At 38.9% G+C, this 17,669-nt stretch overlaps 1 protein-coding gene across 9 annotated transcripts in view; it reads right to left on the minus strand.

The window, feature by feature from the left end:
- The window catches only part of BCAS1 (brain enriched myelin associated protein 1), a 108,417-nt gene that overhangs the window by 17,630 nt on the left and 73,118 nt on the right, over positions 1–17,669 (minus strand). For 4 of the 9 annotated variants that reach the window (XM_037811243.1, XM_037811248.1, XM_037811246.1 and 1 more), the window contains 2 exons: positions 11,461–11,502; positions 4,224–4,397 (listed from right to left, as the gene is read on the minus strand). The exons of 3 other annotated variants lie outside the window; for them this stretch is intronic. In XM_037811243.1, coding sequence (XP_037667171.1) covers positions 4,224–4,397; positions 11,461–11,502 — 216 coding nt within the window. The remainder of the gene's footprint in view (positions 1–4,223; positions 4,398–11,460; positions 11,503–17,669) is intronic. 2 more of the 9 variants (XM_037811247.1, XM_037811244.1) reach the window with 1 other exon arrangement.

A 17,669-nucleotide genomic window follows, 5' to 3' on the forward strand; every position in this document is an offset into this window, starting at 1 on the left:
AGGATAAACAAAGGCTATGAGTAGAAGTTTTGTTTTACCAAGATGCCCTCTTGAAACGGAATTGGACTATTGAGACAAAATTAATGCAGTTAAGGTAAATCTTATTTTAGTGACAACTATATTCAGAAAGCATTCTCTACATTACGAAAGCCATGCATTAATTTCCCTCTCTTTTGCCTTGTGATTTTAGAGAAGTGCAACAGCTCAACACATAAAAATGATGTTTCCACTGAAAACATGGCAGAAGGAAGCACAAAAATGGAGCATATGGTTGTTCCACCTTCATTACTTGTATTCTCCGAGAAATCCAGCTGCCAGAAGCACAAAAAGCAGCAATAATGCATGAGTAAAAGGGTGGAATTTAGTATCAACAAAAGGACAACAAAACAAAAACCTGTGTTTGAATTCTGCCACGGCCATTTACCAGCCCTGGGCTTGGGCACATCACATAAACACTGAGTCTTCGTTTCCTGTCTACGGAGTGGGGCCATAAGGGTTTTTATGGTAATTAGTGAGAGCATGCCTACAACGTGCCTGCGACGCCATCAGCATGCGTTTACTAAATGTTTTGGGAGCTATCATTGTTATTTTTCTTAATAACTGCAGAATGCCAGATGACTGCAGAATCCCCTAGAAGAACAGAAGGCAGGCAAGTCATCAATGAGACAGGACTTGCCCTAATAAATACTTCTTCTAGAAGCCCTTTTTTAAAAAGAGCAAATCAGTATCAATATTATAAGACTGAGGGAAGCTTTTGAGATCAAGAACTTTGACTAGAAGACGACTGTTACTTTGTTTCATAATTACCATTACAAACCACCCTCTTTTTTCCTCTACACAGTACATTACCACAGTTGACTGAGTGTAAATCTATTGCTATGTATTTCTCTCTAGATTGAATGCAATCAACAAAATACTCTGAAGTCGTGCTATCTCCTCAACTGGGATTTTGGTTTGCCCAATATTAAAGCTCACAGTCTTTCTTTAAGCTGGAGAGAGTTATTCCAACAAAGAGTTTCTTACTTAAGTTTCTTCCTAATGGGCCAAAGAAGAAGTAAGACACGTGAGGACAATTAAATGAGTACTGTGTGCGAAAACAGTTTGGAGGAGGAAAGCACTTTTCAAGTGCAAGGTGCTATTAATATTGATGAATTCTATATCTACATCTATGTATTTCTCTCTCCCACCTTTCTGGTTTGATCTGCCTACCTGCCTATGGGTACATGCATACTGTCATCTACCCACTCACTTTTTAAAAATATACTAGGACTTCAAAAATCCAATTTCCTGGCATGGAGTCGAATTAATACATATAAGAATCTTTTTCTATTTAGGGCACGACAGATGTCTTAGACATTCCTTGCAATTATCTTGACACCCTGTAGGAGCACATGGGTTTTCTGTGAAGTGGTACATCTATATGTGTCAAATGCAACACTAGGACTAGCATGACTCTGCCTTTTTCCCCCTGAAAATATAGATATTTTTAAAAATGATATTCTTTTGATTTTTATTTTTGTGAGACGTTAATTTTTGGAAAGAAAAGGAATCTCTTTAGAAATGAACTGAGTGATGCATTTAAGTAGAAAACCACTGTACTTTGCCATTGGATAGTAAAACAAACAAAATCTACGGAGGGCAAATGCTGGAGGGTAGAAAAATCAATGATCTGGTGAATGGACAAATTGACTACCAAATGGAAGTGATGCATTTGCAATCTAGTTTTCCCTTCTATTAAACCAATTATTTAAAAAAAATATTTTGCTAAAGGTATTGAAAATCAGTTTGAAACATTCACTTATTTGGCTCACAAAGGGCAGTAGGGATGGGCCAGATGCTGTCTCCGTCTTTGAGCCCTTAGATGGTAGTGGAGAATGTGCATAAATCCCGAGTTTAAATAAGTTTGGAAGCCTTTTAAATGCTACCAAAAAAGTGTTTCCTGAAAATAATTGCTGGAGTTGACTTCTAGGAGGCTCTCCTATGGGGAATCTATCCTATGTACATTGTGTGTACAAAGATGTTCACGGCAGATTAGTGAAGCGATTGAGATAACACGTGTAAGACAGTGAGACCTCACTGAAAATTAGCCATAGGGTTGAAAGTAAACATCTGCTTTCCTCATTAGGCTTTATTCTCCATGAGGACAGAGACCACACCTGTGCGTGCTAACCATTATATTCCTATATTGAAGATCGTGGGTGCTTGATAATAAATATCTATTGAATAAGTGAATAAATGAATTGTAATAGGTTGGAAACAAACCAATGTTCATCAATAGAGCAATGCTAATCAAAGTATGATATATCCAGATGACGTGATCCAAAGAAGCTGTTATATAAAGAATGAGGTGGCTTTGTATCAAGGGTTGCAAACTCAAGTATCCATGGGGCCAGTTACATAAATAAGTGAGCTGGGCTGGGTGTGACAATAGGAATTTGCTGGAATGAAAGACAAGGATAATTAGGATATCTGGAATCCTTAGGGGGAAACTCTAAATATCATGGATGCTTTGGAGCAGTGTTTAAACATTAAAAGGCAAGAATACTGTTCAAGCTCCCAGGCATAACCCAAACTTTTCATGGGCAACAGGTAATAAGAATCAAGGAAATCATAAGACTTGACAATATGAATCCACCGAAGATTGTGTGGGAAAAACATGTCCACTTTGCCCTCTTACGCCTATCCTAAGGAGCATCAGTTCCAACTTCCACAGCTATAGTTTCCCCAACCAATGTGTAACAAAACTGGGGGAGGGGTGTGTGATGAATTTAAGTAAATAGGATCTTATTTGAATTTAAGGATTTGTTATGGATGGACTCAGTGGGTGGTGTAGAGCTTTTTCATGCTTTATTTGAAGTCCTTCTATTTTCTTTTTAAATGAAGAAAGCTTGTTTGGTTTACTTGAAAGAGAACAGCATTGTGTTTGCTGAGTTTTTCTGTATCTGTCAACTCCAACCAGAAACAGAGAAGCTGGATCACCCTAATATTATGACAAGCTATTTGGGGATCCTGTTTGTAAATTAGATGAGTTTCCAGAAACAGGTCAAATGTTCTTTTCTTCCCTGACATCATGGGGGAAAAATTAGTTTTAAAATACCAAACCTTTGATTCCCGTTTTCGGCCCCAAATTACAGAACAAATGATTAGCCATCTAGACAGAGGTCCAGCCGGACAAACTGCCCACTGTTTCCTAGACACTTCTTATGCCGTGACAATCTAACAATAAAAGAAAATTATCCCTGCCAACATAATTAACAGAGTTATTTCCAATACGCCTCAGCTTCCACGGGCAAGGGGTGGGTTGGGTTGGTTTGAATTTTGTGGACAAGAATAAATTCCTTAACAGGGTGAGCCTGTGAAATTAGAGTTGCTTTCTCAAAGGATTAAACCCCAAAATACCCTCGGAAAAAAAGGCTCACTATAATGAAATTCTTGTTTTTCATTAAAAGAGAATTAAACCAATGACCTTTTACATGAGTTTTTGTTTTTTGTTTTCCCTCTGATTTGTATTTTGTCGTATTACATTATTTAAGTTCCTGGCTGTTTGGTTATTAAATGTACTTGACTCTTCATAGGTTCTGGAAGACGTCTGCCCACATTCTTTCCCTTCTATTCAAATGAAAAGCAAGGCGATTTTACCAACTAAGTTATACATATGCACTAGAAGAAAATTCTTTTGTCATTTTCCTATTTGAATTATCTATAATTCAGCTTTGCCCGAATCTGTGTCACTTACATCTCACCTTCAAACTTCTGCCACATCAACATATAAATTGGACTATTTATTACCTAATCCTTTAAAGTTACCTTATTTTTATGCAAATAAATGTATTTTCGAAGGAAACTTCTTATCATTACCACAACATGAAAAGCAATATCATTTGCCATAAACAGAGGAAACTTTAAAATTAAATATAATTAAAAGTAAACACTATTAACTTCTAGGTGGTTGCTGCTGTTTGCCAAAACTCAGGACCCAAGGCTGGCTCTTTTTTTGTTAAAAAGGGAAATTAGCAAGGGTTAAAGAATATTAGCTCAAACTGAGACTTACTCTGTGATCAATCAAATTAGAAGGAGGAAAGGGAAGTTTCTCATTACACTATTCGTATTCCATATACACCACCTACAATTATGTCTCATACTACTTGTGACTCGGGTCCTTTATTCTGGGAAGCCCTGATCCAGGTGTTTCAGTTTTGCTGTTCTGGAAGCAAGTGGCTTACCATTTGTCTGAAAAAAGCCATCAGGGAGGGTCTCGATGGTTTGCTTCCTTCTCTTTTGAGTTTTTCTTCTTTGGGTTCAGGTATAGCATCTCCTTCTTCGTTGAGATCCACTGTTTGTAAGGCCGGTTCTATGTCCTCGGACTTTGTATTTTCTACTGGTGATTCACACACCACCTGGATTTATTTTGCCAGGTAATAAGAGAGTGAAGAGGAAAAAAAAAAAAACAAAACAAAACCTCCCAATCACATGTTTTATAAAGTGGGGTCCTGGATGCCCCTTGGTCTACTTAGAAACTATGGGTTTGAATCTATGACCATCTCCACACAGGCACATTCACAGGAAGTAATTGCTTACTTCAGGTATGGTCTCCGACAGCCAACTTCGGAACAACTGCTAATTTGGAAGAGACCAAACTCCTTCCTCATGAAGGTATCAGGCTTAGATAGGGGGACACAGAATTTTGGGGGAACTGCCCTTCAGAACCTGCCCAATACTTTTTACATTCTAGTAGGGCCACCTCTTTGGGCTGCCACAAAGGTGAATTGCATCTGACCTGGTAGAAATCAGACAGTAACCTGGATGCCTCCCATTCCAGATTCTAGCTCCCCTGCAACTGGATGAATTATCCCCTTTGCAAAATGGATGGCATAAAAGCCACTCAATTTAATAGTTTCCCACCCCAACCCAGACCAGTCATTTGCCATTGTTCCTTGACTGAAATTCATGTTTTAAGAAGAAAAATGAGCTTGCCAAGAAAACCATGGCTAAATTGTTTATCACCTCCATCTGCTACCTAGTGAGCTCAATGCCCCAGAAGTGTCTGTGGGGAAAGGGTAGCCAGCAATGGGGGTTTAGACGGAAGGTCTGAATTAGCCTCAGTCTGATTCCAAGTTTGGTGTCTTTGCAATGCCTCCTTCCATTTGTCCTGTGCCCCAGTCACACCTGGGACAGTTTCCGCATTTGCATTGGCCCCTGAGGCAGACAGAGTTAATTGGCCTGATGAGAGATTTACATTTTTTGTTGTTGTTGTTTTCTCAGATAGAGTTTGGCAAAGTACTGCGGTGGGCCAAATCCAGTCCCCAGGCTAAGCATGGTTTTTACATTTTTAAAGGGTTGTAAGAAAGAAGGAGGGAGAAGGGGGAGCCGGAGGAGGAGAATATGTGAATGCGTAGCCTGCAGAGCCTAAAATATTTACTATCTGGCCTTTTCCAGAAAAAGTTTGCTGACCCTTGCCTCAGAGGAAAGCGCTATGCAGACAAAAGGACCTTCACATTTCTTTGCCGGCGCCAGACCTCAGCTTCCTCAAAGCCTTGCTCTTCCTGTCCGGGAGAGGGAAAGGGACTTAGTGATTTCCAAAATCTTACATGCTTATGGAAAAGTCACCTTCTTTGATACAGAATATACCATTAGTTTGCAAATGACACAAATGATCTGATTTGGAGAGAACCCTTTGTCCCTGCATTGTCAGCTGAAGCAGGGAGTTGCCCATCAACCCAACTGCATGTAGGAACCCCCAAAATAGGGCAAATAAGTCACAGCAATCGCTCCCCACCTTACTGTTCTTTAAGATACTCACGTGGTTTTTAGTATTTTCCCTTTGTAGACTAAGACCTAATTTGGGGAGTCATAAACTCAAAGGTCATTAGGAGGCAAGGCAGATAATAAGAGCTTGGGTTGGCCAGATAATATGACGAAAAGGAGTGGTGGGGACTATGAGGGACAGAAGTTCAATTGCCCCATCTAACGACATTAAAAGAATCACATCACTGGGCTGGCCAAACAAAACATGTTTGTGAGTAGGCTTCTGCTGCTGGGCTGCCAGGTTTTGACCCTGACCTATCTCTAGGAAACTAGGCTGGAATAAAATAAGAGACTGGGATTGGGCATCAAATGTGGAGACAGATTTCCAAATCTATATCTGATTCAATTCAATCACATTTCTGCAAAATAAGCTTCAGCCATAAAAACCCCAGCGTTAAGTCTGGGGTAAGTTATGAACATGAGTTCCAGAGCCAGCCTGCCTGGTGTAAATCTTGACTCCATCCCTTACAGGTACTCTAATCCAAGATTAGTTCTCAACATCTCCGTGCCTTTGTTTTCTCAATGGGGATAGTACACACCTCAGAAGGTTGTTCTGAGGATTAGATGAGGCAATACACGCGAAGTTCTTAGAATAGTGCCTGGCACATAATAGGCACTCGGTTAATATTAATGGTTGTTATTCATGTTATTATTAGAGCAACTTACTCCATGAGAGCATGAATTATATGGAATCACCCACCATGCAAAGGTCCACTATTTAGACATGATTTTATTAATCACTACTTCTTACTATGCCTGGTACTGTGCAAGGTACTTTTTATAAATTACCTCAATAAGTAGTTATAAATACAGCTCAGTAGAAAACATTATTCTCATTCTACAGAAGAATCTGAGTTGTTGGACAACTTGGCCAAAGTCACACCACAGGTAAGTAGCCATTTCATTGAGGATGGAGTTGTCTGTCAGTAATTGAATATCTGACAGTGACATAACAAATAAAAACATGGAACAAAAAGTTTGAAAGTAGATAGTTCTGGGATTGTTTTGGTGGTCCACAATGCCTTCGAAAACCTTGTCCTTTCCTAACCTTCGGCTCTGCCATCCTTGGTATGCTGGATTTTCATTCTTTACTTTGTTACTTCATAGTCATAAAATAGCTGCCACAGTTCCAGGCAACATATCTTCAACCCAATCATCCAAGAGAAAGGTGGTAGCAAAAGATTTGCTTCAAATGAACTGTATTTTGACCCCCAAACTCAGGGGGCTTCTGTTTACATTTCATTGGCCAGAACTAGGTCACATTCTCATCTTAATCACTGACTAATTGTTGAAGAGAATGGTATTACTGGTTTAGACCAATCATAAGCACATATTTTTGGGCTGTGGTAGTGAACAACCTTGCTTGAGATCTGGGGAAGACGGATGGAGGCACAGCAATGGCTGTTACGTAGGTGATCAACACAGATCTCACTGACCCTGGATTCAGAGCTCTCCTGTCTTTAAAGCAGCAGGTTCTTTTTGTGTGTGCAAGGGTCTGGAGAGAAACTTACACAATAAAATGATCAAGATGTATGACAATAACTTTGTAAATGACATCATTTGAAGCTGATGACTTCCTTCCTGGGCCTTTCCACATGTCAAGAGGTGTCAAGTCATAAAGGGCCTTTAGTCCCTTTTCCAAAGTACAATTAGTAGGCCAAAAAATGGGACTTGGAGAGACTCACATTAGCTTTGAAGTCAGGCCAAGAAGTTGGCTTTCAGCAACCAAGGAAAATCTATTGGCATCCAGTGTGGAAACCAGACTGATTTGGATTATGCAGTGATCTGATGTGCACACACAGACATAAGAATTTGATTTGCATTTCAATCACTTTCTGATTTCCTTCCAGGCCAGAGCTCTGGAAAAAATCATTACTTGCTAAGAATATATTTTTGCATTCACACATTTTAATTTTGAGTGTGATGGACATGATAAAAATCAGATTTGTGCCGTATTTTAGAATTAAATCCCCATTGCTTGTTTTCAACAGGGTATATGTATACATTGCATGATGACGGCTGGTACATTTAACAAAGACAATACAAACTTCAGTAAAGGATTTCAATTCTTGCCTCAAATTTTATATTATACTTACTTTTGGAATTTGGTTTATATAGTTTATACTAAAGTTGTGAGTTTTGGAAACTTATTCATAGTAACATAGATGACTTCCTTTTAAACTGCACCCACAACATAATGATATTGATATTAAAAGTTTTTATTTTAGCATCTCTTTTAGATTCTTTGATTGGATTTATAGCATGTTATTTGGTTACAAATAATTTGTAGAGTTTTTTTTTTTCTTCCCCATAGCTATTCTTACAGCACCCCAGTTTTGCTTTGGGGCTCAATCCTCCCAAAAGTGCAATTTGGATAGAGCCCATTGAACAGGTCTAAGCCAATCAATATAATTTAACTCCTTGGCCACATTGGTTCAGGGATGGGAGTACATGGCAGAATGTATCATTTCCCCAATTACTCACTCCATCTTCCTGCAAAAGAATTCTTCTTCCCTGCTCATTGCTGAGTGACTTTCTTTGGCAACTAGAGTGTGAGCAGATGGGGCACAAACCATGACTGAACAAAGCCTTAGGAGCCACTGCATGGTCCCATGGCTCTATTTTCTCTCTGACACAGGAACCTTGTGTCCTTGTGGAAGGGGCTGCTTCTTCAGCCTAGATCTTAGCAGGAAGAGGCCATTGGAGCAGCATCACCTACAGCTGCCATGCAGAATGAGTGAGAGAAAAAAAAGAAATCACTGCTGCCGAAAGCCACTGAGATTTGGGGCTTAGGTGTTACTGCAACATAAGCTGGCGAAAGCTGATTTCTGGAGTATGTGAACCCATTAATTCCATGAAAGAGAGCAAATTCCAGGACATGAAGGGTTGCTACTGGAAGTTCTCCTTTACCCTGAACTACTGTGTGATGTTGGAAAGCTGAAAATGGAGCCAGGCCAGGGAGGCAGAGCCAAGGAAGAGCCCTGAACCAAGATTTCTTTGAAACCAATTCTACTTTTTCATGAGGGGAGCAGATATGTTCCTTTTTTTTTTAGTCCAGGTTGAGCTGGGCTTCTTTCACTTGGAAGTGAGAGGTTATGACTAAGAAACACAAACAACAGAAGTACCTGTCTTCTTGATCTTAGAGGTCCTTGGGAAGAGAAGACTACTTTCTATTAGTTAGAACATTAACACAATTAACCAGGGACCCAAATATTTTCAGATTACAACAGAGGGATTCAATGATTTCTGGGTCATGGCTTTTATTTCTGATAGGAGAGGAGCCTGTCTTAGGAGTGGGGCTTGCACTGGTTGATAGGTGTGTTTTTAAAAGTTTCAGCTAGAGAAATTTTTAAAAATAATCATATTTTAGCCAGAAGAACTCTTTAGTTAAAGGATTCTTATAATATGGCTATTTGACCTAATCATCTTATTTTGAAGGTGTAGAGTACTACACATTGTTTTGACTAATGTTATATCTCTTATTTGGGAGGAGGAAATTAAACCCATTTTACATACGTCTCATTCCTTATAGGCGTGAGTCAGCTATGCAATGTATAATTTCACAAGGAAATATAATCACTGATTAAAAGGAAGTACTCACTCATAATATTAACTCTCCTACTCACTAACAATTACTGCAGGGGTCAGCAAACATTTTCTGCAAAGGGTTCTGCTTGCTGTTTGGTCTCTATAGCAGTTACTCAAGTCCACTGATCGTGAAAGCAGTCATAGCCAACACATAAAGGAATGAGTGTGGCTGTGTTCCAGCAAAACTTTATTATGGGCACTGAAATTTGAATTTTATATGATTTTCATGTGTCATGAAATAGTCTCTATTTTCTTTTTAACCATTCAAAATGTGAAAAACCAATCTTAGTTAACAAGCCATTCAAGAACAGGCAGTGAGCCAGATTGGCCCATGAGTTCACCGATCCCTGAGTTACTCTCCATGTCCCACGCATGGAATTAAGCACATTGCATGCATGACCTCATTTAATTCTCATGGCTACCCTAAAGGGTAGGTAATATTAACACCATTTAACAGATAATTAAACTGAGGCTCAAAGTTGGCACAGCCTGAAGATGATGGGGTCAAGACGACAACACCTTAGCCTCATTCCATCCAACTGCAAAGCTGTTAGAAGATGAAATGTTACAGCTTAAAAATAGAAACATCATTTGTAGGAATTGAAAGCAGTTATTATAATGCTTCCTTAAAAATACTTTGCTTTCTCCCATATCTCTGTCAACTTTTGTGTTATCTTTGGTGTCAGTAATTTAACTTTTAATTCATGTTTATATTTATGCTTTAAATTTCACACTGGAAAATGAATATTTTTTTTTGCCTGGTCGAGTTTGGTGCTGTATTTAGCATTTGAGTCGCAGGAGACATGGGGTTCCTTAGATGGGAAGGAAGCTCCTCTTTAAAAAACTCAGAACCTTAAGTCTAACTGATGCTCTGGATTTAACTGGCAGCTTTTTAAGTAAAAGTTCATGGGCAGAAGACTCATGGAGTTCATTCTTGCAGGTTGCTGAAATAACTAGAGACTCTGACTCTCTAGAAACTAGCCAGTAAATTCATGAGAACTTTCTGGAATAATGAGAAACCTGTGCTTTGCAGAGTTACTAAGTTTGGCTAAAAAAAAAAAAAAAAAGTAAGAAAAGAAGGGAGGGAGGAAGGAAGGAAGGAAAGAAGGAAGAAGGAAAAAGAAAGGGAAAAACAGCAACAATAACAACAACAACAAAAGATTTCAAAGGTCTTTCTCTTTACAAGAATCATAACAAGATGCAGCCATTCTAATTTTCATTCCACATCACTGATAACATTTCTGCAACATGTTTGGAATTCCAACATCTGTTCAGTTCCAGTAACTAAATAAAACTGAAAACACCAGCCCAATGCCTGGCAAGTAAATAAGAGACAAATAAAAAGAGCCAAAACATGTTTTGCTTTAGCAAAATGATAATGAACAGTTTCTATCTTTAAGGAGCTGTGAATTCACTCGGCTCCATTTATAAATTTTTCCAAAGACTGCACTTCTTTCAGGGCAGAGAGCTGCTGTTTTGGGTTTGAAACTCATGAGGCCAATTTACTAATTTCCCTGGAACGGTTTTTGGAAGGCTGTATTTTTGTGGGATTTCATGTGGAGCCAGCTCCCTTAGACACTAACCCATTTTTGAAAATTTTGACAACTGCTCTGGATTAAAGGCCCAAAAGATAGTGAGGCTCAACTTCAAACTTGAGTCAACTACCCATGCTGGGTACCACCCAAAGTTAGTAGAGAATCTGGGTTGCCATGGAAATAAAGGTGAAAGAAGACTTCAGGTATAATGAAGCAGAGAGTGCAGCCCCCTTGCCCTTCAGGATGTGCAAAGCTGTTCTTATGTTTGGCAGACTCTTTCAACCCCTAACTGATAATAAATCAGAAAAATCAGTGCTCTGATTTTGCATTTATTTTGCAAATAACCCCATGGGATTTGCAAATATTCATCCAATGTTATTCCCCAGTGATCCCTTATCGTGTGAAAGGATGAAAGAGTCCACAACAGATGAATAACACTTGGATCATGCAGAACACAGGATCCCACAGCAGAAAACACCAGTGGCCAGAAACTCTGAAAATGAGAGTGGAATGATTCTATCGTTTAACTTACATTCTCCTCTGCACCTGTGGGGACTGAATCCTCTTTAATTGACTAAAAGGAAGATAAAAACAAAAAAGTCAGGATATTAACCAAAAAAAAAAAAGTGAAAGGTTAGTTGGTCTAGCATGCCCCCTGTTGCAATTCATTGACTTTTTTTTATATATACCTTTTTCCAAAAAAGGCTTGAGGAAGGCATTAAAACTAGACAGTATAAATTAAATTATGTATTTCAAATGCAAGAAGGGGAAAATAAACACACAAATGCAATGAAGCCAGGAGAAGGGTTCCAAGGCAAAACATAAGCCACAAAATCTTGGCTGTGGGTCGGCCACATGCTTGCCTTTAAATTTTCTAGCAGCCACTGAAATGAGCCAAATACGACTGATCACTCAGTACACAGTAACTGTTAGGTAAAATGAGCTGTTCAGGAAAAATCCGGTAATAAGGCCAGAGAAATTCATTCCATGGTCCTCATGGAGCAAGCAGGACTCTGTAATGTAATAAACAGAGCCCTTGGCCTTATTCTGACCACAGAGCACAGTGGCCAGCACAGGGCTGCTCCTTACATCATCCCTGACGATGGGCCAAAGTTAAATTTGGTTAAAACACCTCTATGGAAGGCCAGAGAGTGGGGAACCAGCACATTCGACTTAAAATCCAGTTACTCTCAGGTCTATTTCTGGCATTTCCAGGCCTGCCCCAAAGAGGAGGTGAATTAACCCAGTTCTATTGAAGGTCAATGCCATGATCAGTACATCAGTTAGCCAAGCCAATTTTGGAGGTCATCTTTGCATCTTTTCTTCAGTGGTTCTTGAACTTTTTTTGGGGGGTAGGTGGGTGAGTGGGAATCTTACAGTTCACTTTGAGACTATCTGACAGATCTAGACTCTCCTCCCTCCAGAATGAACATAAAGTATTTTGCCAATAATTTTAGGGTGTTCTCAGACCCACTAAATCAATTCTTTCGTATTCCAGGTTAAGAATCTTTCTCATGTCCATTTTATTATCAAGTCCTGCCTTTTTTTTTTTCTTTTTCCTTTACAATATCCAGTGGGAACCGAGGAAGAACTGACATTTATAAGTATATCTTCTGTACTAGGCACTTTGTATACATTATCCCATTTAAAGTACCCCAAATGGTAAATATCATGATCATCTATTTACACAAAAAGAAATAGAAAAACAGATAGGTTAAGTTGGTTGTTCCAGGTGATACAGCTAGAAAGCAGTGAAAATGGTTCCAAGAACCAAGTTTTCCCCTCTGCCATGACTGCCAGCATCAGAAACACGCTTTGGGTGGTTGTCCACTAGGCGAGGCCTTCATCTATTGTCCTCCTTCCCCTATTGAAGCTTCCCTGGGTACACAAATATTGCTGAAGAGGATTGTGGATATCCAGGAAGCTTCTGATTGCCAGGAAATTCTAGTGTATGCAGAAGGAATCTGCAAGTAATATATTTTTCTTGGAGCCACATGCCTTCTCCCTGAGACGAGTTGGATGTTATTTAATACTAGGAACAGGTAGAGAATCCAACGATATTTTAAAAGCCAGACCTCCTCAAACCCGAAACTCAAAAGTTTTAGGAGTCAATACACCGTCTTTATTAGACTGAAAAGACCCTCCCACTATGTATAAATATAATTTTTAGGTTTTCAGATCCTCTTTCTTGTCCCATCTGGAGGTAATAAGACCAGGTGTGTCTTTGGTTTCCTGTGTCTGGAAAATTCTTGGCGACTGATAGCTCATTATATTTCAGAGGAAACTAGAAGTTTGGTATAGGAGATAGTAAGGAACAGAAAGAGCTGCTTCTTGACCCTGAATTCCTTGGTCTTCACTATAGTTTTAGCCTTCCAGATCTTTCTGATGTTTTCAGAAATTGGCATTATGAATATATTCTGTTCCAAATGAATTGCTGTTTCATATTTTCCAAAATCTCACTACCCAGCAAAACATTTATTTTCAGAATTAGTCCACTTGCATTTCTCAGATCCCAGTAATTCACATACCATCTTCATGATTCTTGCCCTCTCATGAACTTACTTGATATTTTTATTTAAATTGACTATCTTTTTACTTAAATAAATATATTTTCAAAGAAAAAAATTTATCATTACAGTGAATGTAAAACCAACAACCCTTGCAGCAAATAATATTTATGCATTAAACAAACTGCAATAAATAAAACAAAACACTGTTGTTAAATTCTAATTATTTTTAAGTCTTTGTTAAAAAGGGAGATCAGCACATGTTAGAACAGTGATAAATACCTATTAATACCAAGGCGAGACTTTTTAATATAACTTGAAGGTGGAGTTGAATGGAAAAGGAGAGAACTCTGCATTATGGGGCTCATTAAATGCTGTCTAGTGCTGCATTCAAGAACACCCAAAATCATTTTGTCCTTTTTTGTAGAATTAAACTCTGGCCTGTGGGTATAGCCTTCATGTCAGCAGTAGCTAGAATATCCAGTTAGTACAAGGATCCACAAAACGGTGGGAGGCTAGGATCTTGTTCCCCTTTAGTGTTTGGCACATGTAAGAGAAAACCTGTTCAGAATACAAGTCTCGAATATCATCGGCTTTAGAACTAGGTTCAAATTGACCAGCGTAGCTATGAACCCGGGCAAGTTAATCACACCTATCTGAGCCTCAGTTCATTTGGCATTTTAGTTTCCCAGCGCTAAACAAATACTATATTATGGGTTGGCTTAAACAACGGGAATTTATTGGCTCACAGTTTTTGAGACTAGAAGTACAAAATCGAGGTGTTAGCAAGGCGATGCTTTCTCCCCAAAGACTGTGTGTTCTGGGGCTGGCAGCTGGAAATCCTGGTCCTTGGCTTTTTTGTCACGTGGCAATGCACACGGCGGCGTCCTCCCCTTTCTCTTCTGGGTCCTGTTAACTTCCAGCTTCTGACCGTTTCCTGTGGCGTCTATTCTGGGTCCAATTTCCTTTTCTTACAAGACTGCAGCCATATAGGATTAAGGTCCCCTTCATTCAGAGGGGGACACCTTAACTAATAACATTTTTAGAGGTCCTATTTACAAATGAATTCATACCCACAGGATCAGGGGTTAGGACCCAAATATGTGTTTTGTGGAGGACACAATTCAATTCCCAATACTTACACAAAGACTGACTATAAGACCATCTACTAACCCTAGGGTTGCTTTAGGGAATAACTAAAATAAAGCATGTGTAGGGAAAGTCTTGGCTAACAGAGCTGAGGTTCACTCAGGTCTGGTGGCTGGTGTTCCTCATGATATAGACGGGGGGGGGGGGGGACTCTTACCTGGGAGTTGAAGATAAGGTGAAAGAGGAACAATTTGAACCATGTCTATAATTAGAGTCTGGGCATCTGTAGGTTTTTCTAGAAGTCAGAGTGTATGGGGTGGAGCAGAAATAAATATTTCAAGAAATGCACACCAGAGAGAGATTTCACCAATGGAAATAAGGACCCCAGGGGAACCAGTTACCCCCATGGTTAGTGTGGAATAGTGATTCCAGGTGGGGTGTGGTGGCGGGCAGAGTAACTCAGCCAGCTCAGCCACCCTCGAATGGGTGTGCTCATTAGGGAAAAAGAGCTGTGTGGGTGCCAGAGGATGAATGTCCTTAAATGATGTCACTCTGGGGTCCAAGAGGCTCTGCAGTGGAATTCTCCTCCCTGATCTGACCATAACAAAAAAAAGGGAAATTTCTCCCTCTGCTTTCTTTACTTTGCAAGTAGGCTTGTGAGGACTGAAAGAGGTGATGGGCAGCATGGATTGGCATGGGTCTTCTCCCTGATGGCCATGGTGGTTGTGGTGTGGCTCAGGGGCAATCGTGCAGGAAAGACATATGGCAGCCTGGACTTATTCATGATTACCTTTCTCGGATTCTTAAAACTATTTGGGTGGAGTGATTTGGGGCATGGATTTATTTATGTCCATCAGTCTATGAAAATTGCTGGCATTAATTATATATAAAACACTTAGCACTGTGCCAATATATAGTATGTGTTAATTAATAGTAACAATTTTAATGAGTGCTGGGAAGAATTAATGAATGCTGGGAATATGCTAAGCCTATTACACCTATTTAAGACTTTTTGACTAATTCCATGTTGCTTTTGAAATTTCTTTAAATCTATTCAGTCAAATAAATGTTTGCTCCTGAACCCCTTACAAACAGACATTTTTAACACCACTTTCATGTTACATTAGGTTCAAGGGTGGAATGGGGACAGTTAAAATCCTGATGACATGCTCCCTGGAGTACTGTGGCATGTTGACCTTTCTAAAACAAAGATTCTGGAACATACTAATTTTAGTCCATTGTGCCAGTATTTTGAGATCTTCATCATTTATCTTTTTGATTGCATTAATGAACCCACCCAGCTTATAAACTTGATAAGTGTGCTTCTTATGTTATTGTCCAAGTTACTGGTAAAAACTTTCAGTAATTCCAGATTCCAGAGGACACCTTCTTGCAATGTGGCTTCATAGCTTTAATAAATGTTTTGTTGGCTTGCATCTCTCCATCTTGCCAACATGCATTAGATACAATTCTACAGAACTACAAACAGTAATAACAAAAAATAAAATGATCATTACAATAGTAATAATAATGATAACAACCCACATTATTGGGCTATGTGTCAAGCAGTGGGTTAAATGCTTTACATTAGTATTCCAAGTCAGAAAATTCAAAATGGAAGCAGATCTCCCCTAATTTCTAAGCCTCTGCTCCAACATCTACTAACTTTTTGCTCTTACTCTAAATTCATATCTTCCTTTGAGGTTTGAGGTGTGTCTCTACTCTCTTTGAAAGCTTACTGATCACAGCATCCCCACTGAGCCTGTTTTTAGAATCAAGCCCGGATCACATGTTTAGTCTACATTTGTACCCAGCATGGGTTTCATGCTCAATACAGAACGACAAATGAAGGCCTCAGGCAACTTCTTCCTCTTCTCTTTGCATTTTCTACATACAGAAAGCCTATAAGCTGAGCAACCAAGGGCACCAGAATCCAGTTCATTAATTTCCGCTGCCAACAAAGTGTGTGTGGTGGAAAAGCCTTGACGACAAGGAAAGATTACTTGGTTCTTCTACACTGAGGATGAGGTAGAGAAGGAGTTTGCAGAGAAAAGAACTAAAGCAGATAAACTTCTCAGTATGAACTTGAATAAAAAGAAGTCCTTTCCTTTTACAGCACATTCAGTTTCTGAAAGATTTCTTTAAAAACTTCACATGGTAGCACTCAAGCCAACAGAAATCCTATTGCAAGGGGGCCTTCCATCAGGATCATTTTGATCATGTGACAGCTATTCTGGATCAACCACGGTGGCTCTGAGATCTTCCCTAACAAGTCAAGATCTTCCAGTCTATCTTTCAAGTCACAGCCAATCTTTGTGATTCTAATTGTTATGCAAGACCTGCCCTGCACAAGATTTTCAAGATAATCTATTCCAACCCTTTCATTCAACAGTTGAGGAAAGAGAAACCCAAACAAGGTAACTTTGTAAGGTCACAGAGCAAGTAGCAGCCCAATTAACTCAGAACAACAAAGGGCATTTTAGTACAGGAATTTGGATTTTAAACTTTTTGGCAAGTGGAACATAATTGGAAATTAATTTCCTCAAAGGTTATTGTTATTTTTGTTTTTATTTTATTATAATAACTATTTTAACAAATAAGAGTACAAATCAAAATAACTTATACTTTCATATCCACAGCCTGTCATGTGAAAAATCCATTTCTGATGTTCCTAATGACAGACTTTTAAATTCCAAAATCAGTTTGTTTAAAAGCTTCTCAGTTAAAACAAACAGAAGAAAGAGAGCTTAGGGTCAGTTATCAGTGAAAATGCCAGAATTACTGATATTTTTATTCCCTCTTTTATTCCTAAAATTTAGTGTGTTTTTTTTTAATTTAGTGATTTTATAACCAAAGCTTATTTCATTTTAAAGAAAACAAGGTCCTTGTTTTGTTTTCTACTAGAATACAAGCTCCCCTATGAGAATGTAAGCTACGTGAGGGCAGGGATTTGTTAACTTTATTATAATTTTTACAATCTACTTAAGAAATAAAGCTGTATAATGACAGGAAAACAGTTAATACTGAAAATAAATGAAAAAAATGGAATTCTGACATTAAAGAGATGAATATCAAGTGGTCATGAGTTATATTTCCAACTGTAATAGACTGAACTTCAAAGAGGAGTCAATGTCTCACTTACATA

This window comes from Choloepus didactylus, chromosome 19 (assembly GCF_015220235.1).
Source record: "Choloepus didactylus isolate mChoDid1 chromosome 19, mChoDid1.pri, whole genome shotgun sequence".
In the NCBI taxonomy this organism is placed as follows: domain Eukaryota; kingdom Metazoa; phylum Chordata; class Mammalia; order Pilosa; family Megalonychidae; genus Choloepus; species Choloepus didactylus.